The sequence below is a fragment of the Corythoichthys intestinalis genome, chromosome 1 (genome assembly GCF_030265065.1).
Source record: "Corythoichthys intestinalis isolate RoL2023-P3 chromosome 1, ASM3026506v1, whole genome shotgun sequence".
NCBI lineage: Eukaryota > Metazoa > Chordata > Actinopteri > Syngnathiformes > Syngnathidae > Corythoichthys > Corythoichthys intestinalis.
In genome coordinates this window covers 70,352,502-70,374,183 of record NC_080395.1, presented here as the reverse complement: position 1 = coordinate 70,374,183, position 21,682 = coordinate 70,352,502, and the positions used below count along the sequence as shown (strand labels likewise).

Below are 21,682 nucleotides of genomic sequence, written 5' to 3'. Positions count from 1 at the left end.
TCTCTCAAACCATTTTCTAATGCTGTTTGAAGTGTGTTTTGGGTCATTGTCCTGCTGGAAGAACCATGACCTCTGAGGGGAGACCCAGCTTTCTCACACTGGGACCTACATTATGCTGCAAAATGTGTTGGTAGTGTTCAGACTTCATAATGCCACGCACACGGTCAAGCAGTCCAGTGCCAGAGGCAGCAAAGCAACCCCCAAAACATCAGGGAACCTAAGCTATGTTTGACTGTGGGAACACTGTTCTTTTCTCTGACGGTCTAGTTGTTTTTCCTATGTTGATGCCTTTTCCCAAAAAGCTCTACTTGTGTCTTATCTGACAAGAGAACATTCCAAAACGTTTTTGGCTTTCTCAGCTAAGTTTTGGCAAACTCCAACCTGGCTTTTGTATGTCTCTGGGTCAGAAGTGGGGTCTTTCCGGGGTATCCTACCATAGTCCTTTTTCATTCAGACGCCGACGGATATTAGAGGCACTCTCTACTATCAAAAGGCTCTACTGTCCCTCGTACTGTAGGACAGCTTGAACTTGTTTGGATGTTAGTCGAGGTTCTTCATCCACCCTCCGCACAATCTTTCGTTAAAACCGCTCGTCAATTTTTCTTTTACGTCCACATCTAGGGAGGTTAGCCACAGCGCCAAGGGCTTTACACTTATTGATGGCACAGTAGACACAGGAACATTCAGGTCTTTGGAGATTGACTCGTAGCCTTGAGATTGCCGATGCTTCCTGACAATTTTGCTTCTCAAGTCCTCAGACAGTTCTTTGGTCTTCTTTCTTTTCTCCATGCTCAATGTGGTACACACAAGGACACAGGACAGAGGTTGTGTCAACTTTAATCCATTTTAACTGGCTGCAAGTGTGATTTAGTTATTGCCACCACCTGTTATGTGCCGCAGGTAAGTAACAGGTGCTGTTAATTACACAAATTAGAGAGGCATCATATGATTTTTCAAAGGGTGCCAATACTTTTGTCCAGCCATTTTTTGGAGTTTTGTGCAAAATGATGATTTATTTTTTTCCCGTTCACTTTATTGTTTTTTCATTGCAAGCAAAATAAATGAAGATATTACTACCAAAGCATTTGTAATATCAATCATTTTCTGGGAGAAATTGAGTACTATCTGACAGAATTGCAGGGGTGCCAATACTTTTGGCCATCAGTGTATATATACATATTCATATACATAAACATAACAGAGCTGAAACGATTACTTGGATAGTTCAAGAAACTATTTTAAAAATTGATCAAGGAATTTTCTCTGCCTCAAGGAATCGTTTAATTTTATCAGCTCTAAGCATGACATTTTGCCCGGACTACTTTTAATGCGACACAATGCGCTGACGTCACGTGTGTAAAGGAAGGAGAGCGAGGCAGTGGATAAATTTAATTTCAACCACGCATGAACATAGAGGTAGTGACAAAGAAGCCAACGAAAGCCAAGAGAAAGGCACCAAGAAAAAGCAGAAAATGTCAAAAAAAATTCCAAGATGGAGACCAAGGGGAACACTGTTTCATGTATTTACTGTATGACAGCGCTTGTATAACACTACCCCCGCCCAGACCCGGCTACCCGCGGCCCCACCGACGCTTAAGCACTCCCGGCTGGACCCCGCGACCGATGACCGCCCCCGAAACCCGAGCCGGGTGTCACTACGCGAGCCGCCCGCCTAGCGCCCGCTCCACCAGCACTGTTAAATTGATAACGTTACTGTACCTTGCTAACGTAATGTTAGCCCTGCGGAGTGCTAGGTTTCTATTAGAGCTGAAACGAGTACTCGAGCAACTCGAGTAACTCGAGTTTAAAAACTGATCCGAGTAATTTTATTCACCTCGAGTAATCGTTTATTTTGACAGCTCTAAGCATCACGTTTTGCTCGGACTACTTTTAATGCGGGACAACGCGCTGATGTCACGTGCGTAGAGGAAGAAGCAAAAAAAAAAAAAAAAAAACTTACTGCAGCCGACAGCCGCCACAAACGACGCCGACATTGCTAAATACTAGCCCGCACGATGCTACGTTGGTACAGGTAGCGTCTGATGCGTCTCATAGAGATCACGTGTATGTTGAACTAGATGCGAAATGACACTCGGCCGCGTCTGGGCAGTGTTAGTAAACAGCCGCCATCTTAAAGCAGTAGAGCGCTAAGTGCTAATAAAGAGCGCTAAGCGCTAATAAATAAGATTAACGTTACTGTCGCTACTAGCTCACGTAACGTTAGCCCTGCGGAGGGCTAGGTTTCAATTAATTATGACCACTGTCGATGTGTGGCTAACGTGTCTTACATACAGGCTTTAACATAACATAGCATTGTGGAGTGATGAGGGTGTAAAATAAAAACTTAATCATGCTAACTATCAATTTTAGCTCAGTAGTCATTGCTGGATAAAACACCAAGTAGCACTGGTCCCTAATGTGCTCCAATACCGCCTGTATCATACATTTATTTTGAACACTGCAAAAACTCAAAATCCTATCAGGACTTACAGTTTAGACTAACTTAAAACTTAACTCGAACTTAAAAATGGCTTGACACAAAGAGAAATTCAATTGAAACACGTGGGAAAAAATCCTAACTTTTAAGTGATGTGTGTTATCAAGCGTAACGGCATTACATATATATATATATATATATATATATATATATGTATATATATATAATTTTTTTTTTAAATAAGATCTAAAAGTTTTTTGAGTGAAAGCAGTGAATTAGCCTTTTTTTAAAATTCTAGTTACATCTGAGATGCAATTGTTGGCTGTTTTCAACAATATACATCGAAAATGAAGACATTGATTGACTGAAAATGGTTCACGATTAGATGAAATGTCTTGTTTTCTCATGTATATTTATAATTGCCCTTCACCTAAAAATATATTTGTTTTATCCGATTACTCGATTAATCGATAGAATTTTCAGTCGATTACTAAAATATTCGATAGCCCTAGTTTCTATTAATTATGACTACTGTCGATGCGTGGCTAACGCGTCTTTCATACAGGCTTTAACATAACATAGCGTTGTGGCGGTGTGCGGTTTATTCAATCTGTAAAAAAAAACCCGCTGTAGAGTGATGAGAGTGTAAATTAAAACATTCTTTCATTCATTTTCCGAGGCGCTTATCCCAGCTACCTAAGGGTAGTAGGCGGGGTACAGCCTGAACTGATTGCCAGCCAATCGCAGGTAACAAGGAGATTAATAATATATGGCGGAAAACACAGACAAGACTGAAAAAACAGTTTCTGCTCTTGCACTCCTCTTTAAAAGAAACTGCTGTATTTTAAGCCAAAACAACTGTTGTGTTTGATAGAACAATATGTCTATATGCTGCCATAGCAGATTCATGGTGTATTAATCCCCTGAACTATTTTTAATTTGCCCGTTTTACCCTGGAAACCCCCGTTTACAGACGTCGTGCAACCGTTTTTGTTTCAACCCAGCCATGAAAAAAAGGTACAGTGTTTCCCCTCGGATTTTTTGAAGCTGTGGTGGTTGGTTGCATCGGAGTCGGACAGCCTCACCATGTCGTGTCACGGCGAATTTTTTTTTTCATGTTTCATTAGATAGGCTAATGTCGTAGCTCTGGGCCACGGTACATGTACGTAAAATGCGTAGCTTATTACGGCTACGCTACCCTACGTAATAATACGACTTTTTTTTTCTCGTAGCAATAGTGCAACTTAGATCTTGTAGGGACTCGGGTAGGCAACCCGAAATGTTGAAAGAGCCATATTTGACCAAAAAAAAAAAAAAAACTGATACAGTATATCTTGAGCGGCAAAAAATTAAAAGCCTTGTATAAGCCTTATAATGATAGCAACACCGGCTGTATGTATTGATACTAGCTATATTAGCCTACTATTGAAATGACTAAGTTGGCTAAAAATACACAATTAGACTTCATGATTAAATGTTTATTTTTCCTGCAGTGGATCCTATAGAGCAGGGGTCTCCAAACCGGTCCTCAAGGACCGCTGTGGGTCCTGGTTTTTGTTCATACAGATCAAGCACAGACCTTTTAATCAATGTGGTTTCCACTAAAACAAGCAGCACCTGACTGCAATCAACTGATTACACTTATAAAACACTAGATTGGTGAAAAGGTGTGGTCTTGTTTTGTTGGAATGAAATCCTGCACCCACTGTGGCCCTATGTGGAATAGTTTGGAGACCACTGCTATAGAGAATGACGCACCACGTGACTACTCTGTTGTACGATGCCACCACAAGTTTAACTTCATTACAATATTAATGAATTGAAAGAATGTTTGTGTCATGTTTGTCCTCCTAGAAGTCCTATTAAAACAAAAATATATTTCCCTCTCCCACCTTTTTCCATTTTCCAAAAAAAAAAAAAAAAAAAAAAAAAAAAGGTTGCACACCACCCTCGTAGTCCTTCTTTTTCCTTTTATTTGGCCCTTATAAGTGCTACATTACCACAATAATAACAGTCCTTCTGTCAACGGACCCATTTGAAGGAGTAGTGGGGGAATTCTAATAGCCGTGTAAAGAGTTTTACTAGATTCGGTGAGAAGGTGAATAGTTTTTTTTTCGTTGTTCGTGAACTAAATTTCCAAACAAACACACATTGAGGTACTATTAACCTAGCAAGGAGAGGTATGAGAGTCATTTTTCGAGTGTCCCAGAGCTCGCGAAACTTGAAAAAAGCGTATTTATCAAAGTTTCATCAGCCGTAATTGCGTATATCCGTCAGTACACCTGCCCCTCGTTGTCGAAGTTGGCGCGTAACACCGGCGCTCTGAAAATAGACCAAGGCTTTATTTTGGGCCCCGCCTCTCCGCGCAAATTCAGTCAAACATTGCTTTCCGTCCAAGACGGCCGTCCACCGCTCACTTTCGCCGAAAAGTCCGATCCAAACTATTGTAATGTCCTGGATATGGGGATGAAGGAGAGAAGTCTGTATTGGCTTACCCGCTTTATTGTGGTAACAATATTAAAGAAAAAACAATAACAAAATAACAGCGGGCTGCCACGACATGCGACCGCTATCTCTCGTTATCTCGCTCGTTTTCCCATTCTTCCTATTCGCTTCCTCCTGTGTCACAGCTCACCAGTCCGATCGTCTCTTAAGGGGGCCCCGTATAGTTACGGACATTACAATACACAGTGAATAGGTTTCCGCCGAACTCTTCACACTTGGCTGTCGCTAGTTTGAAACGGCCTTAATCTTTTTTTTTTTTTAATAAATAAATAAAATGCATCTCATTCGCATGGCGTAGCGGCTTTGAGTTTGGTGTGGTGGTGCGCCACAATCTGTTGAATGTAGGGGAATCCCTGAGGTAAGTAATTATATTTATTATTCAAAATGTCTGTCGTTTTTAGCTGAGAATCATTAATTGATGTCTAATATTTTGTAAAAAAAAAAACAAAAAAACAAACAAACAAAAAAAAAAACTTTAAAAAATTATTCACTCGCATATTTTAAACTTTTAAACCAATTATGTCACAATGAAAAAAATTGGCGTCTGTAAAAAAGTCATGGATATCTACCTCATAACTATCGCTAAATTGTATTTTTTTTTGTTACTGTCGCATTTCCCCGATGTTAGATGATAAATCATCGATCCAAACAAAGAAAAATTGAAAAAACAAAAAATGTTGAACTCATATGCTCCTAGAAACGTATAAATACGTTCTATTTTTAAATGCTTCACTGTCCCAAAAACGTATTTATACGTCTATTGCGTTTTTTAAAATTTTTTTTTAAAGAAGCATATATAGCTTCCGCTCTATCTGAGAAACAAAGAACAAAGCTCCAAACCCATTTTAAAGCAATAAAACTGGCCACTGGAGGGCAGTAGCGCATTTTGTAAGACCAGGCAACCCAATTCAACAGCAATGAACGGCCGGGCAGCACGGTCGGAGCACTGGCGGCATGATGCCAGGCGGCGCTCCAACCGAACAAAACAACCGAAATGACGCCTGGGAGGCCAGGGGCTGGGCAAAATGAGTGGGACCCCCAGTGCAGCGGCTCGCTGAGCAGACCCCGCAGAAACGCAACAATAATCCATCTTTGTGAGACAGACAACGATGAGGGAAAAGTTTACACGGCTGACGTGGTGACAACGGCGTCATCTCGGTGACAAACCGTCATCTCTCAATAGTCATGTGTGTATAAATTGTTACTTTGCTATTAAAAGCTCTATTTGTCTGGTTGTTCATGGTATTTTGTAAAAGGAAAACATTATTCAGATGTTTGGGATGTAACTAGGGCTGCAGCTATGGAATATTTTAGTAATCGAGTAATCGACTGAAAATTCTATCGAGTAATCGGATAAAACAAATATATTTTTAGGTGAAGAGCAATTATAAATATACATGAGAAAACAAGACATTTCATCTAATCTTGAACCATTTTCAGTCAATCAATGTCTTTATTTTTGATGTATATTGTTGAAAACAGCCAACAATTGCATCTCAGATGTAACTAGAATTTAAAAAAAAAAAGACTAATTCACTGCTTTCACTCAAAAAACCTTTGATCGTATTTAAAAAAAATATATATATATGTATTAGTTTTAAGTTAGTCTAAACTGTAACTCCTGATAGGATTTCGAGTTTTTGCAGTGTTCAAAATAAATGTATGATACAGGCTGTATTGGAGCACATTAGGGACTAGTGCTCCTTGGTGTTTTATCCTGCAATGACGACTAAGCTAAAATTGATAGTTAGCATTATTGAGTTTTTATTTTACACCCTCATCACTCCACAACGCTATGTTATGTTAAAGCCTGTATGTAAGACACGTTAGCCACGCATCGAAAGTGGTCATTATTAATAGAAACCTAGCCCTCCGCAGGGCTAACGTTGCGTGAGTTAGTGACAGTAACGTTAATCTTATTTATTAGCGCTTAGAGCTCTTTATTTGCGCTTAGCGCTCTACTGCTTTAAGATGGCGGCTGTTTACTAACGTTGCCCAGACGCGGCCGAGTCTGTCATTTTGCATCTAGTTCAACATACATGTGATCTCTATGAGACTCATCAGACGCTACCTGCTACCAACGTAGCATCGTGCGGGCTAGTATTTAGCAACGTCGGCGTCGTTTGTAGCGGCTGTCGGCTGCAGTAAGTTTTTTTTTTTTTTTTTTGCTTCTTCCTCTACGCACGTGACATCAGCGCGTTGTCCCGCATTAAAAGTAGTCCGAGCAAAACGTGATGCTTAGAGCTGTCAAAATAAACGATTACTCGAGGTGAAGAAAATTACTCGGATCAGTTTTTAAACTCGAGTTACTCGAGTTGCTCGAGTATTCGTTTCAGCTCTAAATGAGTCACATGACATTTTGGAGGGAAAATGATAAGCAGTACTCAAATTGGACATTTAGGGATGTACGTTTTTTCAAAGGGGTGTACTCACTTTTGTTGCCAGGGGTTTAGATATTATTGGCTATATTTTGAGGGGAAAATAAATTAACTCTATTATATAAGCTGCACACATATTACTTTTTATTGTGTCAAAGTGTCATTTTGTCAGTGTTCTCTCATGAAAAGATTTACTTAAATATCTGCAGAAACGCGAGGGGTGTACTCACTTTTGTGATACACTGTATGTAAACATTTACATATATATTAAAATATATTTGTCAGAAAACACAGACAAGGCTGAAAAATCAGTGTCTGCTCTTGCACCACTCTTTAAAATAAACTGCTGTGTTTTACGCCATAAGAACTGTTGTGTTTGATAGAACAATATGTCTAAACGCTGCCATACAGTGGGGCAAATAAGTATTTAGTCAACCACCAATTGGTCAAGTTCTCCTACTTGAAAAGATTAGAGAGGCCTGTAATGGTCAACATGGGTAAACCTCAACCATGAGAGACAGAATGTGGGGGGGGGGGGGGAACAGAAAATCACATTGTTTGATTTTTAAAGAATTTATTCCCAAATTAGAGTGGAAAATAAGTATTTGGTCACTTACAAACAAGGAAGATTTCTGGCTGTCAAAGAGGTCCAACTTCTAACGAGGCTCCACTCGTTACCTGTATTAATGGTACCTGTTTTAACTCATTATCGGTATAAAAGACACCTGTCCACAAACTCAGTCAGTCACACTCCAAACTCCACTATGACCAAGACCAAGAGCTGTCGAAGGACACCAGATAAAAAAATTGTAGACCTGCACCAGGCTGGGAAGACTGAATCTGCAATAGGTAAAAGGCTTGGTGTAAAGAAATCAACTGTGGGAGCATTTATTAAAAAATGGAAGACATACAAGACCACTGATAATCTACCTTGATCTGGGGCTCCATGCAAGATTTCATCCCGTGGCGTCAAAATGATAACAAGAACGGTGAGCAAAAATCCCAGAACCACACGGGGGGATCAAGTGAATGACCTACAGAGAGCTCGGACTACAGTAACAAAGGCTACTATCAGTAACACAACGCGCTGCCAGGGACTCAAATCCTGCACTGCCAGACGTGTCCCTCTGCTGAAGAAAGTACACGTTCAGGCCCGTCTACGGTTCGCTAGAGAGCATTTGGATGATCCAGATGAGGACTGGGAGAATGTGTTATGGTCAGATGAAACCAAAATAGAACTTTTTGGTAGCAACACAGGTTCTCGTGTTTGGAGGAGAAATAATACTGAATTGCATCCGAAGAACACCATGCCCACTGTGAAGCATGGCTGTGGAAACATCATGCTTTGGGGCTGTTTTTCTGCAAAGGGACCAAGACGACTGATCTGTGTAAAGGAAAGAATGAATGGGGCCATGTATCGAGAGATTTTGAGTGAAAATCTCCTTCCATCAGCAAGGACTTTGAAGATGAGACATGGCTGGGGCTTTCAGCATGACAATGATCCCAAACACACAGCCCGGGCAACAAAGGAGTGGCTTCGTAAGAAGCGTTTCAAGGTCCTGGAGTGGCCTAGCCAGTCTCCAGATCTCAACCCCATAGAAAATCTGTGGAGGGAGTAGAAAGTCCGTGTTGCCCAACGACAGCTCCAAAACATCACTGCTCTAGAGGAGATCTGCATGGAGGAATGGGCCAAAATGCCAGCAACAGTGTGTGAAAAGCTCTTGAAGAGTTACAGAAAACGTTTGGCCTCCGTTATTGCCAACAAAGGGTACATAACAAAGTATTGAGATGAACTTTTGGTATTGACCAAATACTTATTTTCCACCATGATTTGCAAATAAATTCTTTAAAAATCAAACAATGTGATTTTCTGTTTTTTTTTCCCCCCACATTCTGTCTCTGATGGTCGAGGTTTACCCATGTTGACAATTACAGGCCTTTCTAATATTTTTAAGTGGGAGAACTTGCACAATTAGTGGTTGACTAAATACTTATTTGCCCCACTGTAGCAGATTCATGATGCATTAAGCCCCCGAACTATTTTCAATTTGTCCGTTTTACCCTGGAAACCCCCGGTTACAGACGTCGCGCAACCGCTTTTGTTTCAACCTAGCCATAAAAAAAGGTATGTAATCGTATTTATTATTCGAAATGTCTGTCATTTTTAGCTTAGAATCATTAATTGATGTCTAATATTTAGTTTAAAAAATAAAAGACCAAGAAATAATTCACTTGCATATTTGAAACTTTTAAACAAAAAAAATGGCGTCTGTAAATAAGTCACGAATATCTACCTCATAACCATCGCTTAATTGTTTTTTTCTTTGTAACTGTCGCATATTCCCTGATATGTTAGACGATAATCGATCCAAACAAAGAAAAGTTAAAAAAAAAAAAAAAAAAAAAAAAAAAAAAAAAGTTTAAAAGAGTAAATATATGAAAAAGAAATTCTCGACCACTCACTGATGTCTGCGATTTCTGCATCGTGACCCTTGTTATATTACCATGTTTCACCCATAAAATCCCTAAAAAATCCTGCTGTGGCCAGTGTTTTGACACTCAGTGATACATGCTACACTGAGTTTTTGGATCGAAAAGAGGTAAGTATGCGATAATATCTCGTTAAAATCATGGCGTCTTTAATTATGCTCTTGCGTGCTCTCACCTCCAGTTAGGGTTTTGCTGTTTAAAATTTTTTTTAGTTTAAAAATGCCCTCCTTTTCAAAATTTTCCTTCCCCAGAAAATTGAAATTTTAAGCTTTCCAATGATGTATCACACATGCACACAGGACAATTTTGAAATTTGGCCGAATTGTGGGCCTCATAGCAGAACTTCAAGTCACCTGAGTGTTTTCCGCCATATATATATGGTATCGGTATGGTATCGGTACCGACCAAAACTGCACAGACAGGTATTGGGGCCAAAAGATGGTATCGGTACAACACTAATAATTATTGGTTGACTTTTTTAAAATCTGGATTATCTGTGTGACGTCATAATTATTATTATCAGCCGATAATTATCGATAACCAATATTATCATGCATCTTTAGTTTGGGACCATCATTTGTGTTGCAATGAATGAGTTGGATCCAAACTCAGGGAATACTTATAACACGCAAGTCTCCATGGCTTCCCTGCTGGAATGACTTGACCTCAGATAAGTGTAGAAAAATAGATGAATGGACACAACATAATTGAAAAAGACTGAGAGGTAGAAAAAAAAGCATTCTAACAGCAAAGTTTTGGATTCCTTTATGTACAGTGCATCTGACTCTAATGTAGGTTTTGTTTTAAAAGCAAAAAAATTAAAAATTAAGTTTACCAGCAAAGGCCCGGGCCTCATCAGTTGGAACAGCACGGAGATGACGTAGGTCACTCTTGTTGCCCACGAGCATGATAACGATGTTGCTGTCAGCATGATCTCTCAGCTCCTTTAGCCAGCGCTCCACGTTCTCATACGTTAGATGCTTGGCAATGTCATAGACCAGGAGAGCGCCCACAGCACCGCGGTAGTACCTGCAGAGTCATCGATTTTCGACTATCAATTTTCATCAGAGTCAATTCAACCTCACAAAGCTCGTAATTTACATACAGTACAGCCATTTTGTATCCTGATTTCCACAAAATGGCTTGGATCTTTTGTAACGCAGCTGATTGTAAATCAACTGCAAAGCTGAATTTATTCCTGAGGCTTGTTTGATGGTTGTTGAGGAAAGAAAAAAAAGTAAGTAGTTACATTACATCATGTATGATTCATAACTCATTTGCTCCCAGAAACGTATAAATACTAGGGGTGTAACGGTACACAAAAATCTCGGTTCGGTACGTACCTCGGTTTTGAGGTCACGGTTCGGTTCATTTTCGGTACAGTAAGAAAACAAAATGCAAAATATAAATGTGCTAGTTGTTTATTACACACTTTTGTGCTTTCAACAATAGGAACATTAGCCTATACAAAGCTAGAATTCTGCTCAAAAATAGAAAATGCAATATTCTGAAATGCAGATATTTAAAAAAAAAACAAAAATAACTTTGGCTAAGACTTTTTCTTTAAAATAAATATCTGATGTGCAAAACTTAACAGTTGCAACACTGAAGTGAAGATTTGTTTCATCTATATTCTTTTTCAATTTGAATTCCCCACCCAGAGGGCCAACCATCTTCCATGTTAACATTTAACCGTTACCCACGCTGCTCACTGCACTTCTGAATGGTGCGACGGCCCTGGCCGTTTAATTGTTATCTTTTTTGAGACTGTCAGTCATCTGATCGCCGCGTCCGCCAGCTGGCTGCCTCCCCTCCCAACGTGGCGTACTCTGACGCCGGACAGGCAGACGACGTCATCGCCGCTGACGGGCCAACCAAACTAGCCGCTGTCTGACATGTATCCATTATGCAGCGCTTTTTTTACATTTGCGCCAATAACTAAACTTGCTTTACGGCAGCTAATCCGATACACGGTAATACGGCTCTGGGTAATATTATTAGGCCGTTGTTTGAGCTTGCATACCCGCGTGTGTGTTGTATTGTGCCTGAGTCTTGTTAACCAAATAAAGGCAGCGTTAACAAAAGTCATCTGACCGCTCGTCATTTTATAGTCAATACTCAGAGTTCGCAACATTGCATTTGACAGCATACGTGCCGCGTACCTCCTCGCCAGCTGTTTGCTCGCCATTCATTCCTATGCATTTGATCGCTATTTTGTTACACTCCCGCTTTTTCGGTGAGGTGTTTTGTGTTCATTCGTTATTGGATCGTTTTTGTTCACCACTGTAAATAAGAGCACCGCAGCAGTAGAGGTAAACTGCAGTTTTCGTTCAACCCGTTTTGTTTAGTGTAGAAGCCAGGGTAGTGGCTGAATTGTTTTTTCTTTTTTACGATCAGGGTTTACTTAGCGGGTGGGGTTCAAGTGTAGTTTCATTTTGTTTGTTGTTTTGGCCTGAAGCTTCTTCCGTATTTTGTATATTTTGTTCATTGCGAGTTCGACTTGTGTGAATAAATTTGTGTCCACTTGCAACTTGTGTGCGTGGCTCGTTTTATGTTACACCCTTAGCAGCCGTCCGTGGGACGTAACAGTGGGATTATGAGAAGCATGAGCGGGCATTCCGCGCTTGCATTAAATGCGTCAAATATTTTAACGTGATTAATTTAAAAAATTACCGCCCGTTAACGAGCAAAATTTGACAGCACTTTACATTACGTCAGAAACTCGTTCGGTACGGCCCACGTACCGAACCGAGGACCACGTACCGAAACGGTTCAATACAAATACATGTACCGTTACACCCTTAATAAATACGTTCTATTTTTAAATGCTTCATTGTCCTAAAAACGTATTTATACGTCTTTTGCGTTTTTTTTTTTTAAGAAGCATATATCGCTTCCGCTCTATCTGAGAAACAAAGAACAAATCTCCAAACCCATTTTAAAGCAATAAAACTGGCCACTGGAGGGCAGTAGTGCATTTTGTAGGACCAGGCAACCCAATTCAACAGTAATGAACGGCCGGGCAGCACGGTCGGAGCGCTAGCGGCATGATGCCAGGCGGCGCTCCGACAGAAAAGAAAACAACCGACAGGACGCCTGGGAGGCCAGGCACTGGACGACCGAGCAAGACGAGTGGGACCCCCAGTGCAGCAAAGTATTGAGATGAACTGTCTTTATCGATTCTCTTATCGATTCTAATTTGGGGACCCCAAACTTTTTCCTGTGAGGGCCACATAACTTTTCCCTTCTCTGATGAGGGGCCGGGGTTAGCAGTGCAACGGTTCGCGGTTCAAAACCGAACCGAACGGTTTGCCCTGTTCGGTTCAATACGCCTTTATGAACCGCGCCTTTTTGGTTTTGCAATTACAGTAATTTATTCCGAACGCTTGTGGAATGAATTGGTCAAACTCTCTGTGCTTGTGTGTGACGTGAAGCGCAGCTGTGGAGAAATTCCCGCCCCACGAGTAAATGTCCAATCGCTGTCAAGCACCTGTGTAATAGGAGCCGAGTAACACCCTCTCTCGCTGACGAGCGAGGTGAAAGTGAAACAAGAAAGAAAACAAAAAAAGTTATGGTGAGCAGAGGAGTCGACAGACCGAATTTTGAGGAAGCACCAGCTTCTTTCAAATCTGCGGTGTGGCAACATTTCGGTTTCCCCGTGGACTACAATGCAGACGGAGAGAAAATATTGAAAAAAACATAAAACAATTTGCAAGCATTGCTCAGCGCTTGTTCCCTATGCTAACGGCAAGACTTCTAACATGACCCAGCAGTCAGCACTTCAGCCGGCATCACCCAAAGACATCGCTTTCTCAGAACAGGACAACCCCGAAGATGACACCAGTGAAAACACACGGGTCTATAGAAGAGGCGTTCCAAAAGCCTTACAATATCAGGTCAGAAAAACACAAGAAAATAACCCACGCAGTGGGGATTTGCATTGCAAAAGACATGCAACCATATTCCGTGGTTGAAGATGCGGGCTTCGTTAATTTAATTGCAACGCTTGACCCGCGTTATATTGTTCCCTCGCGGACATATTTCGCCCACAACATAATCCCCTACATTTAAGAAATGGCACGCAAAGCCATTGAAGATGATTTCACGAAAGCACATAGTTTCGCCCTGACCGCTGATAGTTGGACATCCTGTGCTACAGAGTGCTACTACCTAACTGTGACGGTCCACTATAATTCATACCTGTCAAGTTGTACGGTCTCGTCGTAATTTGTACAAGTGAGCACTGGTTTTTAAATGTGTACGCCGTCCGTTACGTTCAAAATCTGCACGTTTTTTGTGCATTGCGTTTTTGTTTTTTTTTCATCCGTTCGGATTTGGTCACCGTTTCAGCAAGGAGCCAATGTTCGTTAATACTTGAATGACACGAGAAAAGTCAGACACGGAGAGGGAAGAGTGTTTGTTGAGACGCTGTAGCAAACGCGATGCTAGGCTAGGTGGCTCCAATTTCCTGACCGTGGCCGACATCATACAATCTACATGTATCGTGTACATGTAATGTACATGTAATCATCATATAGAACTACAAGCGAAATGACACTCGGTAGCGTTAGTGAAGAGCCGCCATTTTAGAGCAGTATACTTCTCAGAAAGGCTTTGTTTTAGTAAACCTTAGCAACTTTTTATCCAAAATACTCCTAAATCGGCAAAATCTTGACTTGAGTCTATCTTTAAAGGATGAAACAGTTATAAAATTTTCACATGTCGAAAGTAGACGGAAGGGAACTAAGGCAAAAACGGGAGCAATTTTATCAACTTTATCGGTTGATTCACAACATTAAATGACCTCCAAAAATAGCAAAGGTTACTGTTTTTTTTTTTTTTTTTTTTTTTTAATGAAAAAAAAAAAACATGAAAGGTATCACCAGTTACTTTGCCAAGTAACTTTTTTACTACTGTGTGTGTATTTCAGTAGTCAGTCACTACACTTGCTAAAGAGCTAAGAGGCATTTTAACAGTCAAAAATGTTTAAATTTTAAGTGTTTGTTTCATTTTTTTAAAAGCAAAATAAAGGCAGTTTAATTAAAAAAAAAAAAAAAAAAAAAACGCAAACCGAAACTGAACCGAAACCGTGATCCCAAAACCGAGGTTCAAACCGAACCGTGGGCTAACTGAACCGTTGCACCCCTAGCCGGGGTCAGTTTGTAACAGAAAAAGTGTGTTGATTGCAGAAGTGCATAAATGTAAAAAATGATTGTTTTTCAGAAAGCCACAATCAAATAACCCTTTCTGGATTCTTCATGGAATGAAAGTAAGTAAAATATAATATAATATGATACAATATAATATAATAATAATAATAAAAACACTATTAATTAAATAGATAATAACCAAATAACCCTCTCTGAATTCTTCAAGGAAAAGGCCAGGAAATAAATAACACGATTGAGAAAAAAAAAAATTCAAAATGGCCGGACCAAATGTGGAGGCGGGTCGTATTTGGGCCGCGGGCCGCAGTTTGGGGACTACTGGGTTAACGTGTATTATTTACCATTACATTGAAATGCATGCCTTTTAGTTTTTGTGGCGCTTACACGCTCAAATGGGGGCGCCCTTGCGCTTCCTCACGCGAAGAAGAACGCGCTCACGTGAAGAAAAGCGCGCTTACACCGGAAGAAGAAATGCCGCATTCCAAGCGAGTGAGCGAGTTAGTGAGAGAGGGAAACACTTCTACGAGTCTACGTTCTTTGTTAATGTTAATATCTACAGAGGCAACGCCTGTATGTATCATCTTTTGTGTTGTTGTTGTTGTGTTTCCACTCGCGATCGGACACTTAAATCCAGTTGTGTAGTGGTTTGAACGATGTGCTAATGCTAGCGAACGAATGCTAACCATTTGTTATTACTGTTATTAGCAGCTAATCATCGCTGATTTACGTTGATGCATAGCTGTTTGTTATTGGGGACGAAATTGATATGTTTCATTTCTATTCTTAGTTTCACTCTTCAAGTGATGGTTGAATAAAGTCAGCAAATTATACCAATGTCTTCTGCATCTCATTTGGGAGTTTAGCTAGCTGTATAGCCAGGACTGAGCCTTAGCCTCTCTGTGAGGACAGCGCAGTCGTATTCCCTCCAGATGCAGTTATCTCCACCTTGCAATGACTGCAAGTCGCTTTGTTGTAATTTTTCCTCGTGAAGTGAAGACACACTTTCGAGCGTTTGAACTTACGTGCTGTCATTGTTATGTTTATGGCTGCAATGCTCTTGCTTACCCGTCGTAACCTTTCATTTTCACACTCTTTCCTGGTGAAGTGTAGTCAAACTTTGGAGCGAGTGGCTCTTGGCGCCATGCTAGTTTGATGCGTCTGGACAACAAGACACGTCACGACGCAATACGCGTCTTTAGGAATCGTTAAAGGGATCGTTAAGGCTTTTTCATTGTCAAAGTCGCACCGAACCGTGACTTAACTGTATCGTTGCCTCCCTAGTCAACATGCATGAATCTTTGTTCTGGCATTAAAGATTGCTTAAAGCAGGGGTGTCACACTCAAATTCACAGGGGGCCAAAATTTTAAATTGAACAAAGCTGCAGGCCAAGGTTGAACAAATGAACCTTTTAATATGGAACCAAACAAGTTTTGATTTAACAATGAATATTGAACAAGCAGGGTTTATATAATTTAAAAGTACAGGCGTGCAAAATCAAGCTGCCAATAAAACTACTAATAATAACAATAGTAATTATAACAAGTAAAAAAAAAAAAAAAAAAATCGATGGCATATTAAATAATAATTAAATAAAAAATTGAATGCCACCTTTCTGTTTGCAGCCTTCTGAGATAAATGTCAAAATTAGCTTCTTACACAGGCTAATAAATTAAAAAAAAAAAAAAAAATTAAAAAAAAAAAACATAACTATGAATAAATCAACCATTCAGGTCTTGGAGTAGCAAGAAAAAGTGAATAGAAAATGTATTTACTGCTCATTTTTCAACACACTGATCTACCAGATCAATGTCGGGGCTCAGAGTTTGAGCTGAGGAAACCTTCATTAACGAACAAAGGTGCTCGTCATTCAGACACCTCCTGTGAGACGTTTTCGTCATCTTCATTGAGGAGAAAAGTTGCTCATATAAGTAAGTATTACCAAACATGGGGAGCAATGCAGCAGTCTCCCACCTGTCCAAAAAAGTTATATTTTCTGCCTTTATTTTCCCCATTTCTTGTTTGGGTAACACAGTGACAGCTGTAGAATGAGGTCGCAGTGTGTTCCACGGGAGAGGAACGGGGATACGGAGTCCACCTTTTAGCCAAAGAAGTGTACACAAAGACGGATCACTACCTTCTTAATACATCCACGACCGCTACCATAGACACTTCTGACACAGAGGAGTGGGCGTATCTGCCTCTGTCACGTTGTTTTGACGCGCCAAAACAACAGCAGAGCATAATGGGATTTGTAGTATAAGTGGTGAATGTGGTATTACAGCGCTGCCGCCATGTAATACCGGCGGGCCAGCGCTTATATTAATTTGAATTTGCCTCGCGGGCCAAATATAATTACAGCGCGGGCCAGAGTTTGACACCTATGGCTTAAAGCATAATTAGGTTTAAATATGAAATATGGAAGGCAAGAACATTGGGCCGCTCCTGTGTTAATAGGTGCATATAAAATTTAAACTACACATCTTTTTTTTTTTTTTTTTTTTTCTTTTTTTAAGGGAACTTGTGTTTGTGCTAATTTTAAACGCAAAAACCAACAACACAATTATTTTTACAACCCGATTTCTGCAATGGTGTTCATCTTAATGGACAACGCATTTTCTCTTAGTATTTTGAGTAAAAGTTTTGCATCATCAACTTTAAAGTGTTTTATTTTTCTTAATCTACACATTTTTTTGTTGTTGTATTGTGGCTTTTTGCGTTTGAACTATTATTTAGTAATGTGTTATAACTAGGGTTGTTCCGATCATGTTTTTTTGCTCCCGATCCGATCCCGATCATTTTAGTTTGAGTATCTGCCGATCCCGATATTTCCCGATCAGATTGCTTTTTTTTTGCTCCCGATGCAATTCCAATCATTCCCGATAATTTTTTCCGATCATATACATTTTGGCAATGCATTAAGAAAAAAATGAATAAAACTCGGGCGAATATATACATTCGACATACAGTACATAAGTACTGTATGTGTTTATTATGACAATAAATCCTCAAGATGGCATTTACATTATTAACATTCTATCTGTGAGAGGGATCCACGGATAGAAAGACTTGTAATTCTTAAGGATAAATGTGACTTTGTATATTGTGACTAAATATTGCCATCTAGTGTATTTGTTGAGCTTTCAGTAAATGATACTGTAGCCATTTAACTGTTCTACCCAAATGCATGATGGGAAGTGCAACCATGACTGTGCGTAGTGGCACCAATTGATATATCTTCTCTGCGTTGGGAAATAACATAGGGTGTTAAGAAAAATATCAACTACAATCTTTCTTCCCCACATTGCTTCCCACGAAAGTTCTAATTATTGTGAGGGATTGTAAGGCTTTAGCCACGTAAAAAAAGGCTCCAAAGACTGCCAAAATTCACTCTACTCATTTTACGCTGCCTTTTTGCTCTATATACAGTGCCTTGCAAAAGTATTCGGCCCCCTTGAATCTTGCAACCTTTCGCCACATTTCAGGCTTCAAACATAAAGATATGAAATTTAATTTTTTTGTCAAGAATCAACAAGTGGGACACAATCGTGAAGTGGAACATTTATTGGATAATTTAAACTTTTTTAACAAATAAAAAACTGAAAAGTGGGGCGTGCAATATTATTCGGCCCCTTTACTTTCAGTGCAGCAAACTCACTCCAGAAGTTCAGTGAGGATCTCTGAATGATCCAATGTTGTCCTAAATGACCGATGATGATAAATAGAATCCACCTGTGTGTAATCAAGTCTCCGTATAAATGCACCTGTTCTGTGATAGTCTCAGGGTTCTGTTTAAAGTGCAGAGAGCATTATGAAAACCAAGGAACACACCAGGCAGGTCCGAGATACTGTTGTGGAGAAGTTTAAAGCCGGATTTGGATACAAAAAGATTTCCCAAGCTTTAAACATCTCAAGGAGCACAGTGCAAGCCATCATATTGAAATGGAAGGAGCATCAGACCACTGCAAATCTACCAAGACCCAGCCGTCCTTCCAAACTTTCTTCTTAAACAAGGAGAAAACTGATCAGAGATGCAGCCAAGAGGCCCAAGATCACTCTGGATGAACTGCAGAGATCTAGAGCTGAGGTGGGCGAGTCTGTCCATAGGACAACAATCAGTCGTACACTGCACAAATCTGGCCTTTATGGAAGAGTGGCAAGAAGAAAGCCATTCCTCAAAGATATCCATAAAAAGTCTCGTTTAAAGTCTGCCACAAGCCACCTGGATGACACACCAAACATGTGGAAGAAGGTGCTCTGGTCAGATGAAACCAAAATTGAACTTTTTGGCCACAATGCAAAACGATATGTATGGCGTAAAAGCAACACAGCTCATCACCCTGAACACACCATCCCCACTGTCAAACATGGTGGTGGCAGCATCATGGTTTGGGCCTGCTTTTCTTCAGCAGGGACAGGGAAGATGGTTAAAATTGACGGGAAGATGGATGCAGCCAAATACAGGAACATTCTGGAAGAAAACCTGTTGGTATCTGCACAAGACCCGAGACTGGGACGGAGATTTATCTTTCAACAGGACAATGATCCAAAACATAAAGCCAAATCTACAATGGAATGGTTCAAAAATAAACGTATCCGGGTGTTAGAATGGCCAAGTCAAAGTCCAGACCTGAATCCAATCGAGAATCTGTGGAAAGAGCTGAAGACCGCTGTTCACAAACACTCTCCATCCAACCTCACTGAGCTCGAGCTGTTTTGCAAGGAAGAATGGGCAAGAATGTCTGTCTCTCGATGTGCAAAACTAATAGAAACATACCCCAAGCGACTTGCAGCTGTAATTGGAGCAAAAGGTGGCGCTACAAAGTATTCACGCAAGGGGGCCGAATAATATTGCACGCCCCACTTTTCAGTTTTTTTATTTGTTAAAAAAGTTTAAATTATCCAATAAATTTTGTTCCACTTCACGATTGTGTCCCACTTGTTTTTGATTCTTGACAAAAAAATTAAAATTTTATATCTTTATGTTTGAAGCCTGAAATATGGCGAAAGGTTGCAAGGTTCAAGGGGGCCGAATACTTTTGCAAGGCACTGTATAGGTGAAACGGCACCATAATAGATATTAAAAGCGACAATGCGTAAGTCGTGCAGACGTGATTAATTAAAAAAAAATTAATTACCACCGTTAACGTGATAAATTTGTTAGCCCTACTTTAAGCCAAAACTAAAGACTCTGGATGAGTGTAAGACATTTTGTCTGTAACGTTAAATACAATTAGAAAACAATTTAATTAAAAAAAATATATATATATATGTATATATTAAAAAAAAGGCATGTCCGATATTTTTTTGCCAATTCCGATACTTTGAAAATGACGTGATCGGACCCGATCGATCGGGATGGTTTTGGCAATGTTTATCTACCTGTTCCCTGCACCTTGTCATTTTTATTTGTATGCAAAGTAAAGCACCAGCAATTTAGAGTGCCTTTTTTTTTTAATCTTGTGAAAAATTTTAGTTAAAGTTATAAATTAAAATAAAATTTAACTTATTTTATTGCTTTTGACTTTGAAGTATTTGGAATTTATATATACGTATAGACATGTACTGATTATCGGTTTCAAGACCGTGGGATGGAAACGTCAAGGTTTCAAAACCGCAAAAATTTTCCGTCATACCGTCCCTAAGGTATTAGCTATTTTTTATGTCCCAAAAATACATGGATAAATCCCTCGCTTGCAGCTGCAAGGCTCAACCCTCCCCCACTGGTTGTTGCTCAGTGTCAGTGAGTCAGCTGTGCTACAACGATGGCTGAAGGAGGTAAAAGTCCTGAACTTTTTCTCTGGCAATTGTCTGTGTTGAGAAAGAGTGTGTATGTATAATGTAAACATGATGGTAATAATGTTGAGCTGTGACTGTGGGTTTAGTTCACCGAAAGGACTGCATTTATTTCCATTTTATTAAGTTTTTTTTTTTTTTTTTTTTTTTTACTTAACATTGTATTTATGTTCCAATTTGCTAATATGTTTTGAAAAATAAAAATCCTGTTTAATGGAAAAAAGTTTATTTTTAATCTAGATATCTCAAAGTAACACATTTTAGAGCTTTAATTGCAATACCGTGATACTGCGAAACCGTAATATTTTGGCTTAAGGTTATCATACCATCAGAATATCATACCGGTACATGCCTAATACTGTATACATATATTTTTTCATAAACATTTGGCAGTTTTTTTTGTTTGTTTTTTAATTGAAATTACAGAGCAGGGTCCCCCCAGGTAAATCTAAATTCAATACTTTTAAGACCTTTTTTAATGCCATTTCAACTGAAAATTAACACTTTTCTCGCACCCATTATTTAGGTAATATTGAATCATTAAAAAAATAAAGCACTGAACATCAAATTTAACCTCAATTAATAAGTGTGTTTGACAAAAGAATGCACATTTATTGAAGATACAATTTAAACTAGGGCTGTCAAACGATTAAAATTTTTAATCGAGTTAATTACAGCTTAAAAATTCATTAATTGTAATTAATCGCAATTCAAACCATCTATAAAATATGCCATATTTTTCTGTAAATTATATATATATTCTGTAAAATAATTTGTTGGAATGGAAAGATAAGACACAAGATGGATATATACATTAAACATACGGTACATAAGGACTGTAGTGGGCATTTCACTCTACTGTCATTTAAATCTGTCTATGCTGTCCTCACTCCGAAGCGTCTACTTTTTC

At 39.5% G+C, this 21,682-nt stretch overlaps 1 protein-coding gene across 1 annotated transcript in view; it reads right to left on the bottom strand.

Moving 5' to 3' along the window:
- Nucleotides 1-21,682, bottom strand: part of LOC130917089 (ras-related protein Rab-11A) — a 55,184-nt gene that overhangs the window by 24,596 nt on the left and 8,906 nt on the right. Inside the window, exon 3 of the mRNA XM_057838178.1 lies at nucleotides 10,646-10,839. Coding sequence (XP_057694161.1) covers nucleotides 10,646-10,839 — 194 coding nt within the window. The remainder of the gene's footprint in view (nucleotides 1-10,645; nucleotides 10,840-21,682) is intronic.